Source organism: Bos grunniens, chromosome 18 (genome assembly GCF_055505025.1).
Source record: "Bos grunniens cultivar Pamir isolate PY7600 chromosome 18, Bosgru_T2T1.0, whole genome shotgun sequence".
Taxonomy (NCBI): Eukaryota; Metazoa; Chordata; class Mammalia; order Artiodactyla; family Bovidae; genus Bos; species Bos grunniens.
The window spans coordinates 57191563-57217638 of NC_141182.1; the positions used below are offsets into that span (position 1 = coordinate 57191563).

Here is a 26076-nt window from a genome sequence, read left to right on the forward strand (position 1 = left end):
TCCCGCCAAGAGTCCGGGAGGGCTGGGGAGGGAGGCTCTAGTCCGGGCTGGATGGGTCCCGAGTTCCCAGGTGTCCAGCGTCTGGAAGCCCAAACGACACCAAGACTTGATGCAAATTTGATGCATATTCGATTTTACTAGGGGTAAGGGACAGGGCGGGGGCATTCAGGGGTTGTCAGTCATGGTCTTATTGATCCAATCCAGATACAAAATCACTTTGGTGTAGACGGAGGGCTTATTGGGAGTGCCACACGGGATGTGGCCCCATGACGTGATTCCTTGCAACATACCCTCGCAGATAAGCGGGCCCCCTGAGTCACCCTACAGCACAAAGGGGAGAGTGTGAGAGAGGTTAGCAAAGACTTGAGTGTTTTGCCTGGTGAGCTCTAGCACTTAGACGCGAGTGCACAGATCCAGACAGTAACTCCCCATGTCTGGAGAAAGAGATAGTTGTCTCCAGAGCCCACTCCCTTAAGAACATCAGCGCGGATTCCAACAGAGGGGACAGTGGCTGGAGTCCTGCCGATGTGCCTGCCCGGGATGGGCAGGATTCAGGAGCAAGATGGTCCCGGCAGGCAGGTCAGTGCGGAGGAGGAGAAGGACCCTACAGGACCCTCCCACCCTCAAGCTCATCTCTCCCCGAGGCTTTCTCTGACTGGACCGGAAATATGTGTCAGAGGGAGGAACGGGTGAACTCTGATGTGTGTGGAGGTTGGGGATACAGGAAGGAAAGGGGGCAGCGAGCTACAGCTGCGAAGCGATGCAGGATGCAGACAGATGCCTGCTTAGCTCTGAACCCCAGCGCAGAATCTGAGCCCCCTCCCCCAGCACTTGAAGGCCCCGGAGTGGGGGGGGGGTGCAGGTTGGCTCACCACGCAGGTGTCCTTGCCGCCCTCCAGGTGTCCAGCACACAGCATCCACTCTGTCACCTCCTGGGGGTGGGCTGTGGCACACTTCTCATTGGGCAGGAGGGTGAGGTCCACACACTGGAGATCGTCTGGATAAGAGACTGCGGGCCAGGGAGAGAGGCGGCTGCGGCCAGACCCCACACCTCCCTCAGACTCTGGAGTTCAGGTCCCCAGCGCCCTCCTCCCGCCCACCCCGGTGCCCGGTGCCCGGGCTCCGCGGTGCCAGCATACACTCATCTGGCTTGACGCTGCCCCAGCCGGAGGCGTAGCAGGTGGTCCCCAGTTGGGGTTCCTTGGTGGGCAGACCCAGGACCTGCACGTTCTGTGTTAGCTGGACGGGCTCCTGCAGACGGAGCAGCATGAGGTCGTGGCTGTAGTCCTCTCCTGGATGGCGGGTGTGGTTTTCCAGGAGGCTCAGGTTGAATCCTGGGTTTGGGAAGTCCTCACTGACACCGGCGAACTGGGCCGTGTCTTCGTCCTCAAACAGGTTGTGGCGACCCAGCCAGACCTGGTAATTGCTGGGGGAAGGAGAGGATAGAGACCTTGAGAGTGGGGGTGGGGGGGGGCGGGGCGGAGGAAGGGCTTCCCTGGTGGCTCAGACGGTAAAAGAACCTGCCTGCAATGCGGGAGACCCGGGTTCAATCCCTAGATCGGGAAGATCCCCTGGAGAAGGGAATGGCCACCCATTCTAGTATTCTTGCCTGGATAATTCAACGGACGGAGCAGCCTGGCGGCTACAGTCCATGGGGTCCCAAAGAGTCAGACAGGACTGACAAGCAAGCAGTGGGGGAGGAAAGGGAGACGGAGCAGGAGACCATGAGGAGGGGTCCAAAGAGAAACAGGAAAGGAGGGGCGAAGGAGAGAGAGACAGGAAAGATAGAGTCACAGAGAACAGTGAGCGCAAAAATAAGAGAATGTGACAATGTCACAGTCACAGACAAAGAAACGGAGTGAAAAAGAGCTTGGAACAGTAGAGGGGATGGGAAAGAGGTGGGAGAGACAGAGAGACAGAGCACATCGGAGATAAGGAAGAGACGAGACGGTGAGAAATAGACCAAAAAAAAGAGGAAGGGAGGGCAAAGACGGAAGGAGCAAGGAGAGCGAAAACGGGGCCACAGGAGGAGGGAGGAAGAGAGAATGAGGAACAGAGGCAGAGGAGGCGAGCGGGTCAGTTTGACAGAGAAAAGGGGGGAGGGGGCGAGGCGGGGCGGGGCGGAAGGGGGCGGGGCCTGGGACCAGCTCAGCTGCCGCGGAGGGGCTGGTTCCCTAGCGGGCAGGTGGCCTGGCCCCCGGCCCAAGGTCGGCGTCCCCTTCCTGCCCCAGCTCCCTCCCTCCCTCTTCTTCCTCCTTCCCTCCACTGCCTCCGCCTCCCCAGCTCCAGCTGACACCAGCCCTTCTCTGTGTCCCCCTAGAGCCAACCCTCTGTACACGGATGGGGACAGTCTCTTCCGTTTCTCTGGGGAGGAGGCGTGCTCAGTAGTGGTGGAAGAGGGACCGAGAGAGAGAGGCAGACAGACAGACAGACAGACACAGAGACAGACAGACAGAGACAGAGACAGAGAGAGACAGAGACAGGGAGAGACAGAGAGATGGGGGGCAAGGCAGAGAGATGGAGGGTGACACATGGGTGATAAAGATGGTAGCAAAGACCTTGAGATGGACAGAGACAGGGAGAGAGACAGAGATCTGGAGACAGAAGAGAGAGAGAGATAGACATAAATCGTCGTTACAGACACACAGAACCAGTTAGTGAGACTGACAGGACAGAGGGAGACGTAGAAAGACAGAGGGACACTTAGGAGGACTGACTCAAGAGACCCAGACGACCGTGGAGCAGGCTTCCCTGGGGTCATCCAGTCCCAGCCCTGCCTCTCTCGCCTTGTGACCCTGGACCACAACCCCCTCCAACCCCCGTCTCTGCCTGAGGCCCCCAGCCTCCCCTGAGGTTATCCGAGGGGACAGTGCCTGCGTGTGTGTGTGTGTGTGTGTGTGTGTTAGTTGCTCAGTCGTGTCCGACCCTCCCTTCTCCAGGGGATCTTCCCGACCCAGGGATGGAACCCAGGCCTCCGGCATTGTGGGCAGACTCTTTCCCATCTGAGCCACCAGGGAAGCCCACCCGAGGGTCAGTGCTGGCTGCTTAATCCTGTGTGCACGGGGGCCCCCTTCAGACCCCCTGCCCCTACTCACTCGCTCTTGCAGTGAGCGGCTGTGAGCACCCACTGGGGGGCCACCAGGACGCCCCCGCACTGGAAGGTGCTGAAGTGGTATATAGCCACCTGCCAGGGCTGGGAATGCTTCTCACACTCCTGGCCTCCAACGATCCGGGACTGAATGGGGAACACAGCGCCTGCGGAGGGGGTGCGCCGGGTCAGGTGGGGAGGGTGGGCAACACAGTGGGGCGAAGGGTCCCAGTTGTGGGATTGTAGGGCCGTGGGAGTGCCTGACCAGAGCTGGGGGTGGGCCTAAGGACATGGGCCAGGGGCCGTGCAAAGGGCCTGGAATTCTGGGGGCCATCCCTGGGGTGGTGGGGTGGTGTTGGAGGCCGATCCTGGGTGTGGAGACTCTGCAGAGCACAGAGCTGACCCCGGGGATTAGGGAGGGAATGACAAGACAGCGTGTACAGCAGGCATCTGGTGTGGGGGTTGGATGGCCTGGTTTCTTGGTTTGGAGGAAGGGAGGCTCTGGGTTCTGGGAGGGGAAACCGAGGATTAAAGTCCCCAGGAGGCTGAGTCTGAGGCTGTGGGAGGAAGGGTTCGGAGGATGAAAGGGCTCGAAGGCTGATGAAATGGTTAGGGCAGGGGCTGACTGGGGCTCTGGAAAGAAGGCAGATTTGCAGATTCAGGTTAGAGGGACCAAGAAGAGCATCGGAGGGATCTGGGGACTCCTGGATTGGGGCTGGGAGATTTGGGAGAATCTGGGGTTCTGGATCAAAGAGTGAATGAAAGGATTAGACTGGGAAAGAAGTCCTGTGAGGGTCAGAGTCCTGCAAACCAGGAATGACAATCTAAGAAGAGTTAGAGCTCTGGAACCGGGTTGGGGTCAGATTGGGAAGGAGCTTGGGAGGAGGGAAGGTGGAATGGTGGTCATTCTGGATTCAGGTGATTCTCATGGGGATGGGGCTCTTGGGATGGGGCTCACGGTCTGGGGACCTGGGGTTCTCCTGGTGGCAGGGCCAGAATAGAAACGAAGGGGAAGACATGCCAAGGGCCAAGCAGCTGTGGGGACACAGAACTCATTTGATGGGGGAGGTTTTAGAATCGGATGTTGAGGTATCTTGGGACAGGACAGCTGGGCTGAGAAGGTGTGTGTTGGGATCTTGAAGAGGTGGCAGGGGGTCCCAGAAAACCAGAGCTGGGTGGGAGGAGTTCAGCTGGAGAAGAGCTGGCTTGTGGGGGAGGACGGAAATCCCACATGGAAAGGGGCATGTGGTTGTGCCTTCCGGATATTTTTCCTGGTGGGGAGAAGGCTGGGGGTGTGGGATGGAGATTCTGGAACAAAGAGGGGAGGAAGAGACACTTCCAAAACCTCCCACACCAGATGGGAGGCCCACCTGGTCACAGACCAGAAAGTCTGTTTTCGAAGAAGCATCGGTATCTAGTTGGAATTCGGGGATCTTGAGGAGCTTAGGGGGCATCAGATGGCAAGACTGGAGGAGCCAGTTGAGAGCTGACAGCTCGATGGGGAGAATCACCAGGGTGTGGTAGGACTTGGGGATTCAAAAGCCAGACCATCTGGCCATAGAGAACTAGGGAGAGCAGCGGGGGCTTGGGGTCCCAGCGTCCGATGGGGTTGGGGGTGCTCCTTGGAAGAGACAGACAGACATGGACGGGGATCCACCCTATAAAGTGGACGGGGGCGGGGATCTGAGTGGGGAAGAGGAGGAAACCCTGCTTGTTTCCCAGGAGGGAGGAAGGACCTGGTGGGAGCAAGGTGACAGTGAGGAGTGACAGGCTGGATTTTAGGGTGTGGCTGGGAGAGATAAGAAAGAGCCTGGTATCCTGGTCTGGGCTGGACAGGGTTGGAGGGGTGAAGGCTGAGGTGCCAGGTGGGAGGGGAAGGAGTTACGGAGCGGGGATGGGGGGATAGCTGGAGAATCAGGGCCCAACCCCACCCTCCCCCATCTTCCCCACTGTCTCACCGGTCCCTGCCAGGGACAGGGCAAGGCACAGAACCGGGAACCACATGGTGTCCAGGGACAGGCAGGCGGTGAGCTTGGAGCTGGGGAGCCTCCCCGAAGGAGGCTTTTAAAGCCCTCCTCCCCTTCCCCAGGGCTCCACCCCTGCCCTGCTGGCAACCAGATGCTGGCTCAAGCCCTGCCCCTGCTTCCTGGGGGCTGGACAACCTTCTCCCACCCCGAGAGCTGTGGAACAGATGGGACACTGAGCACCTGTTCTTCTGCAGGCCCTCAATCGCGCTGGAAGCATTCCTGCGGCCAGAAGCCAGCCGGGGCAGGGCCTGGAGCTTGCTCGTGGGGCCAGAGCCGGTGAGCAGAGGGGGAGAGGGGTGAGTGGGGGCAGGAACAGGATGGTGGAGGAACCACTGAGTTCCACTATCAAGCCCCAGATACCTTAACCCCACATAAGGCTATGTACCCCCAAGACCCAATGCACCCTCAAATACCAGCAGTGGGGTTCTGATTCCTTTCTCCCTGAACCTCTTGGAGCCAAAGATGCCAATATCTCAGGTTCCAGCAACCTTCTAGAATATAAGTCTGGGCTTTCAGAAGGCCCTGACTCTTGAATTCCCAGGTTTGGAATCCAGGTCCCTAAATCTACTGTTCCTTTCATAATAAAGTCTTAGGTACCCCTCACCAAATCCTGGCATCTCCAGATGCAGAACTATGACATTTCAATGGTTTCCAGAGTGAATTTCCCAGCATCTCAAAATCTAATGTCCCCCTGACCCCCAGACAATGGGAGTGTTCCATTATCCACCTCCTCCTGGTTTCCCAAGTCTGGATGCTCAAAGTCATGTCCTCCAAAATCCCAGAGATCCTGGAATACCTGCCTTCCAGGGTGAAGAGATTTTCTCCACAAATTCCAACCCACCCTCCCCTCCATAAAATATTTAGGTATCAGAAGGCAGGTTCATGTGCTCCAACATTCGGTGACCTTGGGAAAAAATCACATTTTGGGGGTCAGGAACTAGATTCAAAGCAGCTCACGGGGGCCCAACCTCTGCTGCATGTCAGGAACCTGCCTACAGAAAGGAGAGTCTTTGCCTTTTTGCCATGGCTACCAGGAAGCCCAGAACTCAATCTTGAAGAAAAGGAAGTCATTCTCGACTATCCCATGTATACTGCGTCCTTGCACTGGGGTCCGGAAATACAGTCTTTTCTCAGTGCCAGGGACTATTCAAATAAGTCCCTATGAATCACATCATTTAATCCTAAGGACAGCAACATGAGATGGGGAAAGCCAGGCTGACTGAGGTGGGATCTTTGGCTCAAGATCAAAAGGTGCTGAATGAACAGAGAGGGCCCTGCTTCATGTCGTTTCTTCTCACCTAAAGATCAGGGCAGCGGGTGAAAAGGACCAGGATCTGGTGGCTCTGGTTTCCCCTCCCAGTCTCTGACCCCTTTTTCCCTTCACCCCCAGAAGTAAGTTGCAGAAACTTCCACAGAGAAGCTTGCATCAGTGTTTTCTGTTATTTTGGTATCAAACAGGTGACCATGAGCACCAGCTCTGGTCTCAGACAGGCAAGTCCATGGCTAATCTCTGGGCTTTGGATCGGGTCTTGGGGGGATGGCCCAGTTCCGTTCCAGGCCAGGATGGGGCTGCTGGGACATAGGTGGTAGGCCCAAACGGTCAGCTTCTCTTCATGGTTTCCTTAATCCACTCCAAGTAGCTGCAGACTTTGGTATAGACACCGGGCTTGGTGGTCGTGTCGCAGGGGACATCACCCCAGGACACAATGCCCTGCAGGACACCCCCACAGACCAAAGGTCCCCCAGAGTCACCCTGTGGGAAGAAGGGGAAGCTTGCATGGGAACCCATTCCCATCTTCACCACCATTCAGAATCTCAAACAAAACCCAATCCACCTCCACCCCCATGCAAACCCATCGCAGCTCAACATACGAGGACTCAATTTAATCCAAACCATTCGAACCCAACCTCAACCCAACACAGCTCGATACAACCCATGTCCAACTGCACCCCCCCCACCCAGCAACCCAACCTGACCCCCCACCTTTGCCATTCAAAATCTAATCTAACCCACGTCCATCCTCACTTTCAACACAACCCAGCCCCAATCTTTCCGTCTTTTGGATCCCAAACAAAATTCATCTCCATCCTCCACTTAACCTCGATATATTTACCATCTGAAAACAAGCCAAACTCATACCCATCCTCAACGGCCAGCCCAAACCACATCATCCACCCCAAACACAACCCAAACCCATCACCTCTCTAAGCCCATCTCCCACCTCACCTCCATCCTAAGGGCCCTTCATTCTCCCTTCCTCAAACCTATCCTCAGCATTTTCCCTGGCCCACAGCAAGCAAAACCCGCCCCCCTGTTCTAACTCCCAAACCCCTTTCCCCGCCCTTTCCCTTTCTTCCATGGCTCCCTGTCAGCTCTGACCTCACAGGAGTTGGTGCCTCCGCCCTCCACGCCCGCACACACCATGGTGTCCATCAGTCGCCCTGCATAGTCCTTGTTACAAGACGCGGTGGAGATAATGCTGATGTTGGCACAGTGCAACGTATCCGGGAGTCTCACTGCAGAGGACGGTAGAGTGGGAGCGAATCTGTAAAATTTCAGGCCCTTGTCCCCTCCGCCTGAGAGCCCTGGAGAATAAGGTCCTCGAGGGAGGCCAGACAACCAGTTCCATCCTTTTACGCACCTTGTGACTCGGGGCTCCCTGTGGCCCCAGGCTCCTTGTTAGCCACCAGGCCCCAGCCGGACACCACGCAGGCCTCTCCGGCCTGGGGGCAGCGCGCGGGCAGCGGGATCGGGCGCACTTCGGCGGTGACACGCACGGGTCGGGTTAGACGCAGTAACATCAAGTCGTGGCGGTGGTTCAGCGCTTTGTATCGCGGATGTGGGATGATGCGAGAAACAGTCCGCAGTTGCTCCGGGCCATCGCGCTTGCGCAGATTGTGCTCGCCCAAGCGCACTCTCAGGAAGCTGTGCGGGCGGGCGAGTGGTTACCAGCAAGCCCAGTGAGGAGAGGACAGAAATATCAAGGGGCGGTTAACTCGGAGTTCCCAGACCCTCTGGGAATCTGGAGATCCTGTTACGCTTTCCCTAAGGCCCTGGAGCCAATAGTTCCAGCCCCTGCCTCTCAGAGACCAAGGTGCCAAAGTCATGCACACACCCGGAACTCAATCTCCCGGTTTCAGCTCTTTTTTTTTTCTCCCTCAGAATCCACGATTCTCAGATTCCTAGACCCTCCCACCACGCCGCCTCAGGACCCTAAGCATTCATACCGAGTTTGGCAGTGGGCTGCAGACAGCACCCATTGCGGCGAGATGAGGGAAGCCCCGCAGTTGAAGTGTCCATGCTCGAAGAGGGCCACCTGCCATGGCTGGGAGTGGGGCACACACTCCTCATCCCTCCGTACCTTGTCACTGTCGTCCTGGGCCACTGAGAAAGGAGAGAGAGGCGATCCCTGAGGGAAGAGTCCTTTCCCTTGCACCCTACACTTCCTTGCACCCTGCCCTCACCACACATTCCCCCAACTTCTTCAGATGTCCCTGTTGTTGTCTTTGTTGTTGTTTCGACCAGTGGCATGCAGAACCTCCCCAACCAGGGACCGATCCGTGGCCCCTGTAGCGGAAGCCCCGGTCTTAACCATTGGACTGCTAAGGAAGTTCACCTCTGTTGATTTTTTTTTTTTTTTTGCCCCTGCTATTGATTTTTTAGCACAACTTTCTCTCTAGCTTTTACAACAGCTACTTTAAACAAAAAAAGGGCTTTTTTTTTTGGCCATGTCACGTGGCATGTGGGATCTTAGTTTCCCCACCAGGGCTTGAACCAGGGTCCCCTGCGGTGGAAGCACAGAGTCTTAACCACTGGACAGCCAGGGAAGTCTCCAACTGCTGCTTGTTCCCTCCAGAACCGTGTCCCTGCCCTTAGCCCCCACCCATTTGATACAGGACTCTGGGAGCGAGGACAGGGAAAGGACAAGAGGGCAGGAAGCCGTCTGTGAGAGGAAGTGGAGACAAGGATGATAGATTCAGGTCCAGACAGATGGTCACTTGGAACCAGCCATTCAAGGTCACCCATTGAGCTGTCACAGCCATCAAAAAGATGTGGCCTCTCAATATGTATGACACAAGTCTTGGCTCCAGAGTCTGGACATCTCAGCCAAACGCAGTGTCTTACAAGGACACAGATGTGGCCACACAAGGTCATGGACAAACATAGGGGCAGTCTTCTAAACGTAGGAACTGATATTGCCAACACTTTAAGCTGAAATTCATTTGCACGTACATGGGTTGCAGCTTTAAGAATCACAGCACAGAACTCCATGTGTGTATGTGAATAGGGATAGTTAGGATGCCAGCATGTGTATGTACGTGTGTGCATACACACACATTTACAGACACAGATTTGGACATAGAAGCTCAGATCAAGTCTCCTGTGTGGGTCTGCATATACAGGGTCACAGGTTTGCATACTTGCACATGGGGTCTGAACAACAAAGTGAAATCTTTAATAAGGGTACACAGGAAGAGACACCAATACACACTCAGGTCCCCAAAGACTGGTCACCAACATGAATCTATAGTGTAGTGGTTCAATCTGAAGTGATAGAGTAAAAACTCCTGTATTCAAATGTATTATCTGCAAGACTTTGAGCAAATTGACCTCTCTGTGCCTCTATTTCCTCATCTGTATAATGGGATCGTTCTAAGAATTAAGTGGGAGAGAGAGCAAGAGAGAGAAAGAGAGAGGGTGTGTATGATGCCTGGCACATTGTAACTGCTTAATAAATATTAGTTATCTTAAATAAAGGACATACAGATTTACTTATGTAGGCACACATGTGGATCTTCAAGTCATCGACACAAATTTAGCCAAAGGAAGCCAGATGTATGTGCAGATTCACATAAATATAGTCAAGGTCAAAACTGTGATTCCTTCCCAAGCCACTTTGTGGAGATTCAGAGTTATAGAACCGACCCAGAGGGCCAGAATTCAGATGTGAACCCACTAGATCAGACCCAGGGAGACATGGAACACAGAGGTGGCATTCAAGGTCAATGACACATTGCTGGAGACACAGGCAGCCAGGACAGGACACATTTATCCATCTCTAGATCAGCCTTCAAGTCACTGCCTTGGTGTTCAAGGTCACTAACTGCATTTCACAGCTGGGGACCGGGTTCACATGTGTGGTCAGGATGTAGACACATAAGGTAACCTTTGCACACACACACACTCCCCCCACCCACACTGCACTGTGCACAAGTACATGAACAGGGAAGGGTCAAGATCATGACCCCCTGCACCGGGCAATGTGGATATGTCTCCTCAAGGTGACAGCTCCCTAGGCACACAGAGACGCACACCGGGGCGGGCTTCACACAGCCATACCAAATGGCCACACGCTACCCGGCTCCGGGGTCAGGAACTGGGCCAAGGGCCCTGGCCAGGCCGGGGGAGGGGGGAGAACGCGGATGTGGTGGACAAGGGGCTTAACACGGGAAGGGTGGGGTTGTCCTACGGAGAAGGTCGGAGAGTGCGGGCTGAACAGCTGGGCACTGAGGCTGCACCTGGCCAGTTGAAGCTGGAGGAGGGTGGAGGCCCCAGTCGGGTGCAGCAGGCAGGTGGGGGGACGGGGTGGGGGCAGAGAGGAGGAATCATGGAGAGCGCCAGAGGGGAGGCTGGCAGCGGGGTTGGGGGGAGGTCTGAGGGGCCCCCAGGAGTGAGGATCATGTGGGGAGAGGTTAATTACAGTCCACCTTCTGCTTGTCCAGAGTAGAGGCATCAGGTTACACTTAATTTCTCCATGGGGGGTGGCTGAACCTGGTCTGGAGTTCTCCTGTCACCTGGGGTCACCTTGACCTAGAGGCTACCCCTCTCCGAGTCACAGCCCCCTCCCCTGTCAAATGAGGGCAGTAGAACCCACCCATGGGGCTTCCCCAGGGGCTCAGCAGTAAAGAATCCATCTGCAATGCAGGAGATGCAGGAAGACGCGGGTTCAATCCCTGGGTCAGGAAGATCCCCTAGAGGAGGGCATGGCAACCCTCTCCAGTATTCTTGCCTGGAGAATCCCATGGACAGAGGAGCCTGGTGGGCTGTGGTCCATGGGGTTGCAGAGTTGGACCCAACTCAGCATGCATGCATGCCTAAGCTTTACCTATATCGTACTATGGAAACGTTGCCATTATTGTTACAGGGAGGTCATCTTCTAGAGAAGGTGCGCGAGGACCAGAAAGGGAAGCAATTTCCTCAAGGTCACACAGCGAGAAAGGGACAGCCTCAGAACCCGAACTCAGGTCTGGGTCCTCCAAGGGCTGTGTTCATCATCACGGGGACTCCGGAGCAGCCCTGGGCCCCCGACAGAGCTTGGGGTAGGGTGGGGACCCCAGGGGGGGACGTTGGTGGGTGGCTGAGGTGGGGGTGGGGACAGGGAGCCTCAGATGGTCCCCTTGGACCCGACCTGGGCCCACCTCACCTGCAGACGCCAGCAGGAAGGAGAAGGTGAGGAGAAGACACATCGTGACGGAGGGACCAGGGCTCTGCTGAAGTCTGGGGAGGGGAGAGGGTAAGCTGGTGTGAGGCTGGCCCCTCACACCTCCACCTGGACCCCTCCAGGCACAAACTCATCCCACTTTTTCTTAAGACAAGACACCTCTTCTCAGCATCCTTGTACTCCACCCCAACTTGCTCTTCCTCCCGGGTTCCCCCTCTTGCAGGAGTCTGCTGTTCCTCCAGGCACCGAGTCAGACTCCACGGGGTCCCCATGGCCTGGCAGACGCCAACACCATCCACTTGCCCGAGGGCTCTGGTTCAAGATTCATTCTTTCTGCAAACCCTATACCAGTCCCATACCCCCCACCAGCCTGTCCTCCCACATGGCCCCCACAGAATGCCCCTATGCTTGGAGTTGACCAGTTCCTTTTCCACTCACAGCCCTTGCAGACCCCCAGTTCCCCCGGGATAAAGTCCCAGTGCCCCCAGCCTCACTTGTGAGGACCTGAGTGTTTTCTCCCCTTCCAGCCTCACTGGCTGGGTCTCTCATGACCTGGCCCTAGAGGCAGTTGATTCTTCCATTTCTTCCCTTCTTGCAATGTCATGCCTCTACACTTCTGTTCAGGCTGTTCCTCCTCCTAGGTATGCCATTCCCTCCAAGGTCCACTTCTGACCTCTGCCAAGTCAGTGGTGCCTGCCTCCCCTTCCAGACCCAGAACTCCCTAAGGGCAGTTCCAGCCTGACTGGACTCTGGAATCCCAGCACTGCATGGTGCTGGGCAAGCTTGGGGCTTAAAGTCCGTCTTCCCTTCAGCTTCTGAATTCATATTTGCCCGCTGAGGCTCAGCCCTCAGCTGAGCTGGGAGACCATGATATTGAGCAGGTATCTCTTATGAGTCCTAGAGTGCCTGCTCTGATTTCATCCCCAGGAACGCTCAGGTCAGCACCTCTCTGCGTCCCCAGCACTGCCCAGCCAGGCGCCTGGCACATGGGAGGCCTCAGGGAGATTGTGCTGAGCTGACCTGCTCCGGTGATAACTCGTGACCTTGGTTCCTGGCTCTGGTACAAATGCTTTCGAAGATGTCCTTCTGATTTGGTCCCTCCCCTCCCCCACCTCCCCACTGCAGCTCCCTCTTACATCTACAGGACATTTTCTTGGTTCAGGTCCAGCTTGGTGTCTCGGTAAAGAACACATGGACCTCCCCAGGTGCCCTTGACACGAAAATCCCTCCAGGCAGTCCATATCTGCTCCCGGGAACCCGGGCATCTCCTGTTTCCCCTAGACCAGCGCAGACCTGTGTCCCTCCTCACTCCAAGCCCTCTCCCCCATCTCAAGGATCTCACCCCCTCCAGATCCTCCAGCAGCATCTGGGGCAGCTTGGATGCCAGAAGAAAGGGAGCTGGCACCCCAACGCCTGAATTTATAAGCTCCCAGCTCCACCCGGGTCCTGGGGGAGCGGGGAGGGTGGGGTGGGAAATGGCTGGGAGTCAGTTTACAGGCGGGGACGCCTAGGTGGCTGGTGGGGTGCGGGACAAGGCCTAATGAGCATTTATGAGGCTGAAGTTTTTGTCTGAGTCTATGAGGAGGAATTTCCCTCCCAGGGGCGGTTTGTCTGGGGAGTGGGGGTAGAGGAGGCAGTAGGGCAAGAGCAGAAAATTGGAGGAGACCAAAATACAGAGCCAGGAGTCCGGAGCATGTAAACCGGGAATTTGGGGTCTGGAGTGTAGAAACTGGATTCTAGAGCCCAGCTTCCTGTGCCTGGATAAGGGTTCTGGATCTTGGACTCTGGAGCTGGACAGGGATCCCCCAAGTTCTGGACCCCTGATTCTGGATTCTGAACTCTCTGCTCTGGATCGTGGATCTCTGATTCTGGATTTTGAACAGTGGATTCTGGATCTGGATATTCAGTTCTGGATCTTGAATTCTGGACCTAGACACCCAGTTCTGGATCTTGCAGTCTGAACATCCCAATTCTGGATTCTGGATCTTTGATTCTGGATCTCCAATTCTGAATTCTGAGTTTGGGGCCTAGAACCAAGCACTCATGACCTGGAGTCAGGGGTGGATTTGGGAGTCTGACTTCTGGAATCTGTATCCTGGACTCTGGCCTTTGAGTGCCAGGTCTCAGGCTTAGATTCTAGATCTGGTGTCTCTGAATACTAGAGTCCAGATTAAGAGATTGAAGTCTGGTGTTTGGAATATAGGACTCGAGGCTCTGGGGCCTGGAATATAAATGACAAATTTTGGATTTTCAGTTTTGGGGGTCTGGATTTCTAGAGTGTGGGTCTAGACTCTGAGGTTACATGGATAGACTCTGAAATGTGAAGTCTCGTGTTTCAAATCTGTATTGTGTATTTAAAAGACTGGACTGGGAGACAGGGGCCTGGCTTCCCATGAATCTGAGATTCCTAGAATCCTGACTCTAGAGCATGACTTCAGAGACTGGGACGCTGGAGTCTATTCTGGATCCTATCGTCTTTATTGTGCTTGAAATCTGGATTCTGGTTTTCTGGAGAATGGAGATCATCACTAAGATAACCCAAAGCTTTGGAAATTTAGATTTGTTTTCTAGTCTCAGGACCATAGAGGATCCTGGGAAATTGTCTCAAGACTATCATGGCTAGTTTAATGAGGAGACACAAGGAGAAGGAGGTACTGATCTCAGATCACCCAGCAAAAGATGGGAACTGTTATAGGCATAGTTCTTCCATGTTTCTGGAAATCCATCACGTGTACAGGAAGGGGCTGCCTGATTGGGGCTGACTGTTAAGGATGTTAGTGCCAATGCCTAGCCCTTGACTTCTGCACAGATAATATGGGAGAATGATGGTATCTAAGCCCTCCAGATGTCTTTCAGACATTCCAGAACCACACGCTCTTAGTTATTCCAGAATCCTAAGGTCTCAGTCATTCTAGATCCATAGACCTTCAAAATCTCTAGAATGTCAGACCTTCTGATTCTAGACTAGAAAGGCTTGTTGTCATTGTTTAGTTGCTAAGTCGTGTCTGACTCTTTGTGACCCTATGGACTGCAGCATGCCAGGCTTCCCTGTCCTTCACCATCTCTTGGAGTTTGCTCAAACTCATGTCCATTGAGTCAGTGATGCCATCCAACCATCATCCTCTGTTGACCCTTTCTCCTCCTGCCCTCAAACCCAAGATAGTAAAATAATCCAGAACTGTACATCTCTAGGCATTCTAGAACCCTGTCATATTCAGATGTCCTGGGACCCCATCTATAGTTTGACTTCCCAGGCTGGAATCTACTCTAGAACTATTTTGTCTCCTTTTCTTGCCACAAATTTGTGCTCAAAGCCATTGGACTCACAGTGGGTCACTGCTTTGGCAGTTGAGCGACTGCTGTTTATGGAGTGTTGGCCTCGCATGATCTCATTTATCGTTCTGACAGCCCCCTGAGGTGGATATTATTACGGCTTCCTCCTTAATATTGGGGCTTCTCTGGTGGCTCAGACAGTAAAGAATTTGCCTGCAATGCAGGAGACCCAGGTTCGATCCCTGGGTTGGAAAGCTCCCCTGGAGGAGGAAATGGCCGCTGCAGTATTTTTGCCTGGAGAATTCCATGGACAGAGTAGCCTGGCGGGCTACAGTCCATGGGGTCGCAAAGAGTTGGACACGACCGAGTGACTCACACACATATACCATACGGTGGAGACTGAGACCCAGAGAGGGGCATCACAGCAAAGGTCACCACGGAGGGTGAGATGAACCCTGCCTTCTGCCACCTAGTTTGTCTGTTCAACTCCACCCCTGGAGCCACCTCCCTCTGCTTTAGCCGGGTGGTGGCGAGGGGTAATCATAGCAAGGGCATCCCAGGTGCCAGGCTAAGCGCTTTCCATCACCACCACACGTGTACCTGTCCCTCCCACTAGCTCTCACAGGCACGTATTCTGAGCGTCTCCCTGACACAGATGGAACTCTGAGCTCACACCAGCGTGCAGCCCAGGTTCCTACCTGAACTGAGCTCAAGCTCCTGGGGAGGGCGCCCCTTCTCACCCCGCCCCCGACGCGGTGATGTCCACGCCCCAACCCTAGCCCCGCCCACTCGGCAGAGTCAGACGTGGGGAATCAATGTCCCCCTGGGCATCTCCCCAGACATTCTTCACCTCCACTGAGGCCCTCGTCCCGCCCTAGTCTTTCAACTGCGAACACTCCCTGGAGTCTTTCTTTCATCAGCTCCATGGTTCATTCCAAGGAGTTCTCCATCTGACCCTAATACTCCAGCTTCGGGCAGCCACACTCCTGGGAGGCACCCCCAACCCACCCGGGGGAAGCCCCAGGTCTGTCTCACTCAGCGTGTCATAACTCATTTATCTCTTTTCCCAAACTCTCCTCCTCCCTCCTCCCACGTTTCCCGTCTCAGGGAGAGCCCCCAGTGTCCACCCAGTCATGTGGCCAGACGACTCCATCCCTCCCCTCACTCCCTACGGCCCAGTGGCATCCACCCCTGTCCTTCCCCTCCGTCCTCTTGGTCTGGCTCAGGTGCCCCGCTTTACTCCTGGACCTCGCCCCCACTTCCACCCTGGCCTGCCATCCTCTACTCTGTCCCCTCCTGTCCCTCAGCAGTTGGCCTCAGAGGGTCTCTCTAGACACTCAGAGCCGACCCCGCCCCCTCCTTGCTCATGGCACTTCCAGGGGCGACTCCCCAGCACCCCTGAACAAACGTCTCAGCCTGGTGTTTGAGCCCCTTTGGGATTTCCCCTCCCCACCCCGACCCTGAGGGAACAGGGGGCTTCCCAGGTGGCACTAGTGGTAAAGAATCTGCTGCCCATGCAGGAGATGCAAGAGATGTGGGATCGATTCCTGGGTCAGGAAGATCCCCTGGAGTAAGAAATGGCAACTCACTCCAATATTCTTGCCTGGAAAATTCCATAGACAGAGGAATTTAGACTGGCGGGGTACAATCAAGGGGGTCGCAAAGAGTCAGACACGACTGAGCACACATGCTGAGGCAACAAGCTTCATCTTGAACCCTCTCTACCAGGGAGACAGGCACTGCATCCTGTCCCCCTCCCCAAGGGGCACTGGACTCTTGACGCTCCAGGGAACTCCCCATGTGGTGTTGGGTCTCCTCTAATTTCATCTCTCCACAACCCCCTCCCCTTCATTATGGAACCAGTCAAAAGTAGTGTTTCAGGGTCCTGGCCCTGGAGTCAGACAGCCTGGGCTCAGGCCCCTGCCCCACGGCTTACTATTTTGGAAATTCTGGTAAGTGCTTTCAGTCTCTCATCTTTAAAAAACCAGGTAATTTTACTTAATAATAATCAGATAAAATCACAGAGTTTTACAAGGAGTATCTAAGACAGATAAGTATAAGGAGCTAAGAGTAAACAATCCCACACAGGAGCAGATATATGGGGGGGAGGGTAGCACCCCAGAAGTTCAAGGTCACCCAGGCTGCAGAAGTTGGAGAGTGGGACAAGAGAATGGTCCAGAAGTCCTTGGCTCTTTGAGTGTGAAGCATCACCTCTCTCTAGTTATCATTACTCATCTGTGATGGGGCCTTAGGGTAGGGGAGGGAGTGGAGAATGGATGAGATTGGACGAGTTGATATGCATAGAGCAGGTGTGTAAATCAGAATTAGGCTGGTGTGTGAAAGACAGGTTAACAGAGGACGTGATTCAGACGTTGACTCTGACTCCAGGCAGCCTAGAGTCAAATCCTACCTCCAACACATAATGCTGTGTGTCTTTAGGCAAGTCACTTGGCTTCTCTGTGCTTCAGTCGTCCATCTAATAGATGAGACTAATAATTGCTTCTGCCTGTTCGGAGTGTTTTGAGGTGTTAGTGTGTGAAATCTGTGCCTGGCACTTAATGAGTAATCCAGGCCATCATCAGTCCTGTTTTCCGAGAATCTTGGGGAGGGGTGGTTTTGGGGTCTTTCTCAGAGCAGATTAAGACCTGAAGAAGCAAGGGCTCTCCCGTCTCTCAATTTTGGCTTCTTTTTCTGAACCCCTCCTTTTCCCAGTTTACAAATGGGGAAACTGAGGCCAGGGAGTTAAAACATGTGTGCGGCCCCAGCTTGCAAGTGTGACTCTGAGGAGGGGGAACGCCCCATGTACGGCTAGGTTTTTCCCTGAGACTTTTTATATTTCTTGTGCTGCGCTGGGCGGAACCGGAAGGAATCTCTTTTTCTCCTGTCCTGGGAGGGTTCCACAGCTAGGTGGCGCCCAACACACGGCTCTGAGGGACGGGGCGGGGTGGGGGCGGGCTGGGGCGGGCTGGGGGGCGGGGACTCCTGGGTCAGACGGAGCGGGGTGTGGGGGACCAACTCCGAATTCTGGAGATCGGGTTATGGAATTTTGTCAATTCCTAGCTTAATGACATTGTGGCCAGACAATAACCTCGGTATTTTAACATTTTGAAATGTGGTGAGACTTGCTTCATAGCTCAGTATCAGTACAATTTTTGTAAATGCTGTGCAAATGTGTGTATATATATATATTTCCCCCCCATTCATGGATAGGTTTTTAAACCCACTTTTATTCATTAATTGTAAGTAATATAAATATTCCAAAAATAGAAACAGACACTTAATGGCGTCCTACATTTCAAGTTTTCGAATACAACAAATTAATCAAGTCATGAACCTGTAAGCAGCAAGGTAGTCAGAACCCCACAGGCCAGTCACAGTGGAAGGCAGGTCTCCCCTGCCCTCCAGAGGCATCTTGAAGGGGGTTGAGCGGCACGACATGGACAGGTCGAATCTGAGACAACTACAAGCAAAGAAGCTCCCGGAACCCAAAGAGGAGGGTCTGCTCCAGGGGTAGGCCCCACAGCATCAAAGGAGCAGAGCAGGGGGCCAGACCTCTGCCTCCCCTTCCCGGTTTGAATGTAAGTATTTACCGGTGTTAAAAAAAAAAGACAAAACTGAAACCCCATTCTACAAAAAGCTGACTGAGAGACAACAGTGACAAATAACCAACTGAAGCGCTGAAGGGGAAAACAAGGCTTACGTTCTGTAGACACTTGACCTGGGTGGGACGTGGGGTGCAAGACGATCTTGGAGGGGGCGAGGGGGTTGCCTTACTGGATGAGGCCTTGAGGTATATTTTTAAAATCATGGTGTACACAGTGCAAGGTATAGATTTCATGTTCAATGAGTTTTGATAAATGCATCCACCCAGGTAACTCTCAATCCCATCAAATTATAAAACATTGCAGTCTACTGTATAGCACAGGAAACTCTACTCAGTACTCTGTAATGATGTATATGGGAAAAGAATCTAAAAATAGTGGATATGTGTATCCATACAGAGGGTGACGGGATGAGATGGCAGGATGGCATCAGCGATTCAATGGACATGAACTTGGGCAAACTCCAGGAGATAGTGAAGGACAGGGAAGCCTCGGGTGCTGTTGTCCATGGGGTCACAGAGAGTCAGACATGACTTAGCAACTCAACAACAACAACAAGCCTTTCTATTCTAGAATCTGAAGGTCTGATAATCCAGAGATTTTGAAGGTCTATGGTTCTAGACTGACTGAGACCCTAGGATTCTGGACTAACTAAGAGTCTGTGGTTCTGGAATTTCTTAACCACTGGACCACCACGGAAGTCCCTACTCAGCATCCTGATTTTGAGGTGCACTTATACTCTTGTATGTATCAAGACTTCAGCTTTTTATTACTGAGTAGCATTTTACATTGAGTGAATAGTTCACAGTTTGTTTGCTCATTCACTCCTTCATGGACATTTGGGTTGCTTCCAGGTTGGCTGCTATGAATAAAGCTCCTATGAACATTCGTGGGAGGTGTTTTTTTTTTTTTTTTTCCATTGCTCTTACATGAATATCTAAGAGTGGACTTGCTGGTTATGGGGTAGACAACGTATGTTTATGTTCTAAGAAACTGCCAAACTGTCTTCCGAGGCAGTTGTACCATTTTATACTCCCCCGCCTCCAGAAATACGTGAGAATTACCGCTGCTCTACATACAACCAATACACCATGCTGTCCTTCTTTTTAGTCTTAGCCATTCTGGTAGATATGTGCAATTTGAAAAGGTTGTATATTCTTCAGATACTGGGTGCAATGTTCTATATATGATGACTAAATAAAGTTTGTTAATCACGTTGTCCAAATCATATATGTCCTTATCCACTTTTATCTTGTTTGTTCTATTATTTTTTAAGAGGCTCCTTAAAGTCCTCTTTATGTTTTTTAAAATCTTTTTTTTTTTTTTACTTTTGGTCGCACTGAGTGGCTGGTGGGATCTTAGTTCCTCGACCAAGGATTGAATTTGTACCTGAGCCATCAGCAGTGAAAACAGAGTCCTAGCCACTGGACTACCAGGGATTTCCCCAAGTCCTCTATCGTGAGTAGGGATTTGTCTCTCTTAGTTATCTCATCACTTACTTTATATATTTGAGGATACTGAAGAGATACAGAGAAAGTTTAATATCTACTTAAGAATAGGTTCACAATATGTTTATGAAGATATTCCTGGATATAAATTCTTATCAGTATATTCTATTTAGTTGTTGTTGGTTAGTCAATAAGTCGTGTCCGACTTTTTGCCACCCCATGGACTGTAACTGGACTGCCACCGGGCTCCTCTGTCCATGGGATTCTCCAGGCAAGAATACTAAGTGAGTTGCCATTTCCTTCCCCAGGAGATCTTCCTGACCCAGGAACTGAACCTGCATCTCCTACATTGTCAGACAGATTCTTTACCATTGAGCCACCAGGGAAGCCCCATTGTATTTAGTATAATAACAGTTCTTTATGTTCTTGGGGCTTCAGTCTTCTCTCTCTCTCTGTCCTAACTCACCCCTCTCTCCATCCTCAGACTCCCCGACCCCTGCCCCCCAGATTCTTGCCACCAGTCTCCAGCTACAGCAGGTGGGTCCTGAGGCAACCACAAGAGAAAAATTCTTAAAATGCACCGAAGAAGTCAAAACCAAAATAAGTCAAGCAGTTTGGGAATCCACTGTTTTACTTTCTCAAGGGAAAATGGAATTTGGCCGTGGAACTTTTAGCTACTGACAGATCTGGTGGATCATGACGTTTATAGGCCAGTTTAGAAGTCATAAAACGGGTTGTTACCTTTGTTCTCCAATCGACCAAACAAGCAAAAATCACAGCAAATCTTCTCAAAGTTTCCTTTTTAGTTGCTCTGAAATATAAACGGCTGTGTTCCGAAAGAGATTAAAAGCTCTGGCAGTATCATCGTATTTCACAGCAATGAAAAACATCACCATGCTCTTTGTCATTTCTCATCAATAATGTCAGAATGTCATGAAGGTATTTTGGCATTTCAACTTTGCTTTTTTTCTATTTTTTTTTCAAGTAATTATGCAGAACCAGAGTTAGCATTTTTACAAAAGTCTATTACTGATTTCAGGAGAAAGCAATGGCACCCCACTCCGGTACTCTTGCCTGGAAAATCCCATGGATGGAGGAGCCTGGAAGGCTGCGGTCCACAGGGTCGCTAAGAGTCGGACGCGACTGAGAGACTTCACTTTCACTTTTTCACTTTCATGCTTTGGAGAAGGAAATGGCAACCCACTCCAGTGTTCTTGCCTGGAGAATCCCAGGGACAGCGAGCCTGGTGGGCTGCTGTCTATGGGATCACACAGAGTCGGACACGACTGAAGTGACTTAGCAGCAGCAGCGGCAAAGTTGATTAAACAAAATAAGGAAATCCCATTAATTTGCCATTTGCTGATTCGACTTTTCAGAAACTAGACAACATCCACAGAATCAGTTTCTCTTAACCTTCTCTCAGGTATGTCTTCTTCCAAGGGGATCCTGTGACTCTCCTGGTCACGGTCCCAATTCCCAGATGAAAAAACTGAGGCACAAAGAAGGCAAACTATCTACTGGAATCCCTTGGATGGGAAAGGAAGCAAGGAGGACAGTATGAACAGAGCTGGTGCTCTCTTAGACTTTATTTCAGGGCTTAGGCAAAGGGACAAAAGCGGTGAAAAATCAGCTTTCTCTACCAATGGTAAGGTGGTGTCAACATCGTGCCGCTAGGGGGCATCATGTATAGGAAAAGATTCTTGATGGGACAGGACTCCTGGGGTTGAGGGAGGGAGCTGGGGGTGAGGGTCTAGACTCCTGGGTCTGAGGGTGGAAGGCACTGGGAACCTAGATTCCTGAATTCCTTCAGCAGCTTATATTTTGGGGTTCAATTTCATGAATCCCAGTCGCAGGAGTTAACTGGCCTGGATGGTTTTCTGTATCCAGTCCGTGAACTTGCAGAGATTGGTGTAGACACTTGGCACGTAGGGTTGGCCACACTGGGCTTGTCCAAAGGATACCAGGCCCTGCAGGGACCCGTTGCAGACCAGGGGGCCCCCAGAGTCACCCTGTTGTGGAGAGACAGAGAATAAAGAATCCAAAACCCAGAGAGGTGGGGACGCGGCTGGCAGCCCAGTGGTTCAGAATCCCCTTCCCAAGGCAGGCAACACAAATTCGACCCCTAGTCGGGGAACTAAGCTCCCACATGCGGTGGGGCAACTAACTAGAGTGGGGCAACGGGCTACTGTGCCACAGCTAGAGAGACGCCTGAGCGCCACAAGTAGAGAAGCCAGCGTGTTGCAACGAAGATCCTGCGTGATGCAACTAAGACCCGGGTCAGGCCAATAGACAGACAAATGAATATTAAAAACAAACAAAACACAGAGAAGTGGACATAGATGTGAGATCAGAAAGGAGCCAAATGAAGAGAGGCAAAGACAGGAGAGAGAGAGGACAAAAGATAGCAACATATTCCTTAAAGGTTCCACTACAGAGCCCCCATCACACCCAATTCGGCTCCCTATGTCCTAACAGCTGGCCGATTCTCTTGCGTTTGCTGCTGTTCCATCTCTGTGTCTCTCCTTCTTTTTCTCCCACTATAGCTTACTTCTCTATCTCAATGACTCTCTGAGTCTCTATGCAACTCTTCACCTCCTTGTATGTTGATTTTTTATCCTATTTCACTTTACATTTCATTTCTGTGTGTCAATGTATCTGTTTCTCTCTGGGTGTGCATGTGTGTATGTCTGTTTCTGCCTTGCTGCATCTGTCTTTATTTCTATTTCTCACTTTCCTTGCTTCTCTTTATTTCTGTGTCTATTTCTCTTTCAGTCTCTCTCCCATATCTCTGTTTCTTCTCATTATGGGGTCCCTGTCCCCTCCCTTTTCCATCTCTCCCTGGATCTTCTCCCCTCTTCCCTTCCCCCATCTCTCACATGGCAGGAGTCCTTCTGGTCCTGGCCTCCGCCAGCGCAGAACATGCTGGGGTGGTACACGTGGGCATAGAGTTCACTGCAGATCTTCTCCGACACAACTGAGATATTCACACATTGGAGCACTTTGGGCAGTTTGCCTGGGACGCAGAGCATCAGATCAGCCTCTACTGGCTGGGCGGAGAACCCCTCAGAGAGACCAGACACATCCATCTCCCGAGCTCACCATTCACCAGCCGACCCCAGCCAGAAACCAGGCAGGAATCCCCCCCGGCAGCCGGGCACTGGGAGGCGATGCTGATGTCCTGGATGGTATCAGATGGGGGTACCGATTCTTCCAACTTGATGAGCATGAGGTCGTTGGCGAATGATGGTTTGTTGTACTCTGGGTGCTGGATGGAGAGGTGGGCTTCTATCATCTGACTGCCTGGTTCTTGGTCGGCCTCAAGACTGTGCAGGCCCAGCCCAATGGTATAGGACCTGAGGGCCACGGGGTCGAGGGTGCGGGGATAGCGTGGGGACAGGTTAGTTCTGTGGCAGCCACGCCATTATCTCCATTCCTGTTTTCAACCACAACCCCATCTCCGGTCCCTTGCCCCACCCCCATCTTCCTTGCTAAGTTCTGCACTACCCAGTCATGATTTCAAATCCTAATGCACAAGCAATAATCCAGAGGCAAGGACTTGCCTTAATTTACTGGATACTCAGCAGTGGAACTGAGATTTCAACCCAGGATTCTGAGTCTTTCCAAAGCAAGAGCTCCCGCTTCCCTCACACAGCCTTCCTTGAGAGCGGCTTTCACTTTTAGTACCCGGAGACTGAACCTATGAAGCCCCTCTCCTCAGCTAACAGTGCATCCAGACCCTCCCTAGAACCCAAGCCCCGCCCCTGTCCCTCCTCCCCGCGCCGCCCCCCTCCCCCCCGCGCCCTGTACTCACTTCTGGAAGCAATGCGCAGCTGACAGCACCCACTGCGGATGCACCAGGACTCCCCCGCAGAAAAATTCATTTTCCAAGAACAGGGCCGCCTGCCAGGGCTGCGAGTGCGGGCGGCAGTCCTCGCCGTTGATGATGCGGCTGCTGCCGCCCCAGGCGAGGGATCCTGAGGGCGGAGGCAGGGCTGGGGGACCCTGCTCTGAGCCGAAGCGGGACTTCTGGGGGCGGGGCTCGGTGTGGGGGCGTGGTCAGGACTGAGCCAGAGGCCCAGAAAGTAGGACACTAACTCCTGTGGCCTTGGCTCTAGGGGGCGTGACCACTGATGATGGGCGTGGTCGGGGCTTCTGCCGCGGTGAGGGGGCGTAGCTCAGGGTGGAAGCCGGACAAGCGGGAGAGGGGTTGGGGGCGGGGCTCTCGGTGCACGGGGGCGTGGTCAGAGCTGGGAGACAAACAGGAGGCGGGACTAGGCCTCTTGGGGCGGGGTCACAGTGCACTTCGGTGCATGGCGGTCAGATGGGACTAGACCTCTCGGTGGGCGGGTGTGGTCAGAACCACAGGGATGGAGTCAGGGATCCTGCGGGCAGTAAGAGTCCTAGGGGCGGGGTCAAGGATTAGTGAGGAGACTGGGGAGGGGTCACAGTGCGGGGCTTTAATTCCACGCATCAGGTTCCTTGGGGCGGGGGGGGGGCGGGGGTTCGGGTTCACAGAGGTAGGGTCACTTGTCAGGGAAGAGTTTCAGCTTCGAGTTCGTCACACCCATCTCCCAGACCCACACTCCATCGCTCTCTCTCTCACACACATACAAGCACCACGGCAGGCCTGTGCACTGCTGGGGCCTCAATCTCCCAACACGAGCAGACCCCTCCACACAAAGTGGCAGAGGCAAGGGCGACAGAGGAAGACGCTCAGGGAGGCAGTGCCAGTATCTGTAGCCCTGGTGTCTTGCCCAACTCGGCTCAGTCCTGTCCCCCCCAGGGCAGCAGACAGCCAGCAGACACAGAAACCCCATCACACTGTCCTAATGTGGATCCCTGGGGCCTCTCGGGATTGGAGACCCAAGAAGCAGGCGCAGATTGCCAGCAGTGGGTGACTCTCCTAGAAGCGTAATCTCCCTTTCAGGGGTACCCCAGGCAAGGTCTGGTGGCTCAGACGGTAAAGAATCTGCCTGCAGTGCAGGAGATCCAGGGTTCCATCCCTGGTTCGGGAAGATCCCCTGGAGAAGCGCATGGCTACCCACTCCAGTATTCTTGCCTGGAGAATCCCATGGACAGAGAAGCCTGGGGGGCTACAGTCCATGGGGTTGCAAAGAACGAGACACGACTGAAGCGACTGACACTTTCACACTTTCCGGCTCCACGGGTCCTTGCAGCCTCATCACTCAGGTCCTCTCAGCATTGTCACTGCACAGGGTATCCAGAGGCATAGACTGTCAGAGCCGTTCCCCCAATCATGCACCGACTCTCATGGGTATGACTACACGGAGGCGTGCAAAGCCACACACATGCCAGTACACAGGTGGCACCCATGCAAACACCCTGTGATACAGGGAATCACATGTGTGCATCCAGAGAGCAACCGTCACACCGTACTGTCACCCACGCAGCTTCAGTCGGGTGCTGGAGGACCCTGAGTCGTGCCCACCCAGTAACAAGCCTCAGACACAATCTCACACACACACACCTCACTCAGATACCTGTGACACTGAGGAGGAGATGCCCCAGGAACCAGCCCCAGGAATTTCCTGCTGTGGTCATCCTTCAGCACCTGTATAAGGGTCAGTCTCTAGGGAACCAAGTCTTTCCATCAGTCTCTCTCTCCACTCCTGCCCCCCCCCACCCCCAGGATATTATTGGATATACCACCCCCTCTCCAACACACACACACATCGCAGTGTCTGAGCTCATGGCCCAGAGACCCACAGCCTGGAGAGACTGAGAGGCTGAGAGAGAAGTGGAAAGAGAGAGAGAGTGGTGGGTGGAGAGGAAGAGATGGAGAATGTGTCTCTCCATCTGTAGACTGGGAGATGTAGGAGGATGGAGACAGGGCCTTCAAGGATGCAGAGAAGAGGGAACATCAGAGGCTGGCTGAGAGTCAGAGTCTGGGAGAGAGAGATTCAGGGAAATAGACCAGGGGAGACACAGGGAGGACTGGAGAGACCCTCCTAACTAGAGACCTATTTGGAGGAAGCAGACCTGAAGACCCAAGGTCCGGAGGCTGAGAACCACAGGGACACGGAGCTGTAGGGAGAGTAGATCATGAAGACTGCTCTTAGGGGAGTAGTGGGTGGAACGCTCACCTGGTTGCCTCTGGGCTCTGGGATCCTACACTGGGCTGGGCTCCTGCCTGCTGCCTCCAGCAGGGGCCCCCTGGGGAGCTTATAAGCATCC

At 53.3% G+C, this 26076-nt stretch overlaps 3 protein-coding genes across 6 annotated transcripts; all 3 read right to left on the reverse strand.

The window, feature by feature from the left end:
* Window positions 1-116: 116 nt before the first annotated feature.
* LOC147354310 (kallikrein-1-like) lies at window positions 117-5128 on the reverse strand. 3 transcript variants are annotated; one of them, XM_086354011.1, is made up of 5 exons: window positions 5047-5128; window positions 3096-3255; window positions 1140-1426; window positions 873-1009; window positions 117-321 (listed from the first exon to the last, which is right to left on the reverse strand). In XM_086354011.1, exons 1-5 carry the CDS (start codon window positions 5090-5092, stop codon window positions 166-168), a joined length of 786 nt encoding a protein of 261 aa, XP_086210137.1. In that variant the 5' UTR covers window positions 5093-5128; the 3' UTR covers window positions 117-165. The 3 variants fall into 3 exon arrangements, with proteins under 3 accessions (XP_086210137.1, XP_086210139.1, XP_086210138.1); XM_086354013.1 differs by lacking the exons at window positions 3096-3255; window positions 5047-5128 and adding an exon at window positions 1525-2267; XM_086354012.1 differs by lacking the exons at window positions 3096-3255; window positions 5047-5128 and adding an exon at window positions 1610-2223.
* Window positions 5129-6536: 1408 nt separating this feature from the next.
* KLK15 (kallikrein related peptidase 15) lies at window positions 6537-11616 on the reverse strand. The gene is made up of 5 exons (XM_086354066.1): window positions 11541-11616; window positions 8344-8500; window positions 7758-8041; window positions 7496-7632; window positions 6537-6868 (listed from the first exon to the last, which is right to left on the reverse strand). Exons 1-5 carry the CDS (start codon window positions 11581-11583, stop codon window positions 6716-6718), a joined length of 774 nt encoding a protein of 257 aa, XP_086210192.1. The 5' UTR covers window positions 11584-11616; the 3' UTR covers window positions 6537-6715.
* A 9833-nt stretch (window positions 11617-21449) lies between these two features.
* KLK4 (kallikrein related peptidase 4) lies at window positions 21450-25453 on the reverse strand. 2 transcript variants are annotated; one of them, XM_086354054.1, is made up of 5 exons: window positions 25383-25443; window positions 23693-23855; window positions 22981-23234; window positions 22758-22894; window positions 21450-21890 (listed from the first exon to the last, which is right to left on the reverse strand). In XM_086354054.1, the coding sequence occupies exons 1-5, from the start codon at window positions 25441-25443 to the stop codon at window positions 21738-21740; spliced, it is 768 nt and encodes a 255-aa protein (XP_086210180.1). In that variant the 3' UTR covers window positions 21450-21737. The 2 variants fall into 2 exon arrangements, with proteins under 2 accessions (XP_086210180.1, XP_086210179.1); XM_086354053.1 differs by having other exon boundaries at window positions 22981-23146; window positions 23693-25453.
* Window positions 25454-26076: the final 623 nt, after the last annotated feature.

Bases quoted from the DNA above. Each gene is read 5' to 3' on its own strand.
- KLK4 (XM_086354054.1), bottom strand. From the start codon at position 25,443: ATGACCACAGCAGGAAATTCCTGGGGCTGGTTCCTGGGGCATCTCCTC. The intron at 22,895-22,980 runs GTGAGCTCGGGA...TCTGCGTCCCAG, and splicing joins CTGGGGTCGGCTGGTGAATG to GCAAACTGCCCAAAGTGCTC. The intron at 21,891-22,757 runs GTGAGAGATGGG...TCTCCACAACAG, and splicing joins ACCAGAAGGACTCCTGCCAT to GGTGACTCTGGGGGCCCCCT.
- KLK15 (XM_086354066.1), bottom strand. From the start codon at position 11,583: ATGTGTCTTCTCCTCACCTTCTCCTTCCTGCTGGCGTCTGCAG. The intron at 8,042-8,343 runs GTATGAATGCTT...CCGCCCGCACAG, and splicing joins GCAGCCCACTGCCAAACTCG to CTTCCTGAGAGTGCGCTTGG. The intron at 7,633-7,757 runs GTGCGTAAAAGG...CGTCCTCTGCAG, and splicing joins AGGGAGCCCCGAGTCACAAG to TGAGACTCCCGGATACGTTG.
- LOC147354310 (XM_086354011.1), bottom strand. From the start codon at position 5,092: ATGTGGTTCCCGGTTCTGTGCCTTGCCCTGTCCCTGGCAGGGACCG. The intron at 3,256-5,046 runs GTGAGACAGTGG...CCCCCTCCGCAG, and splicing joins CCTGTCCCTGGCAGGGACCG to GCGCTGTGTTCCCCATTCAG. The intron at 322-872 runs GTGAGCCAACCT...TTTGTGCTGTAG, and splicing joins GCGGCAAGGACACCTGCGTG to GGTGACTCAGGGGGCCCGCT.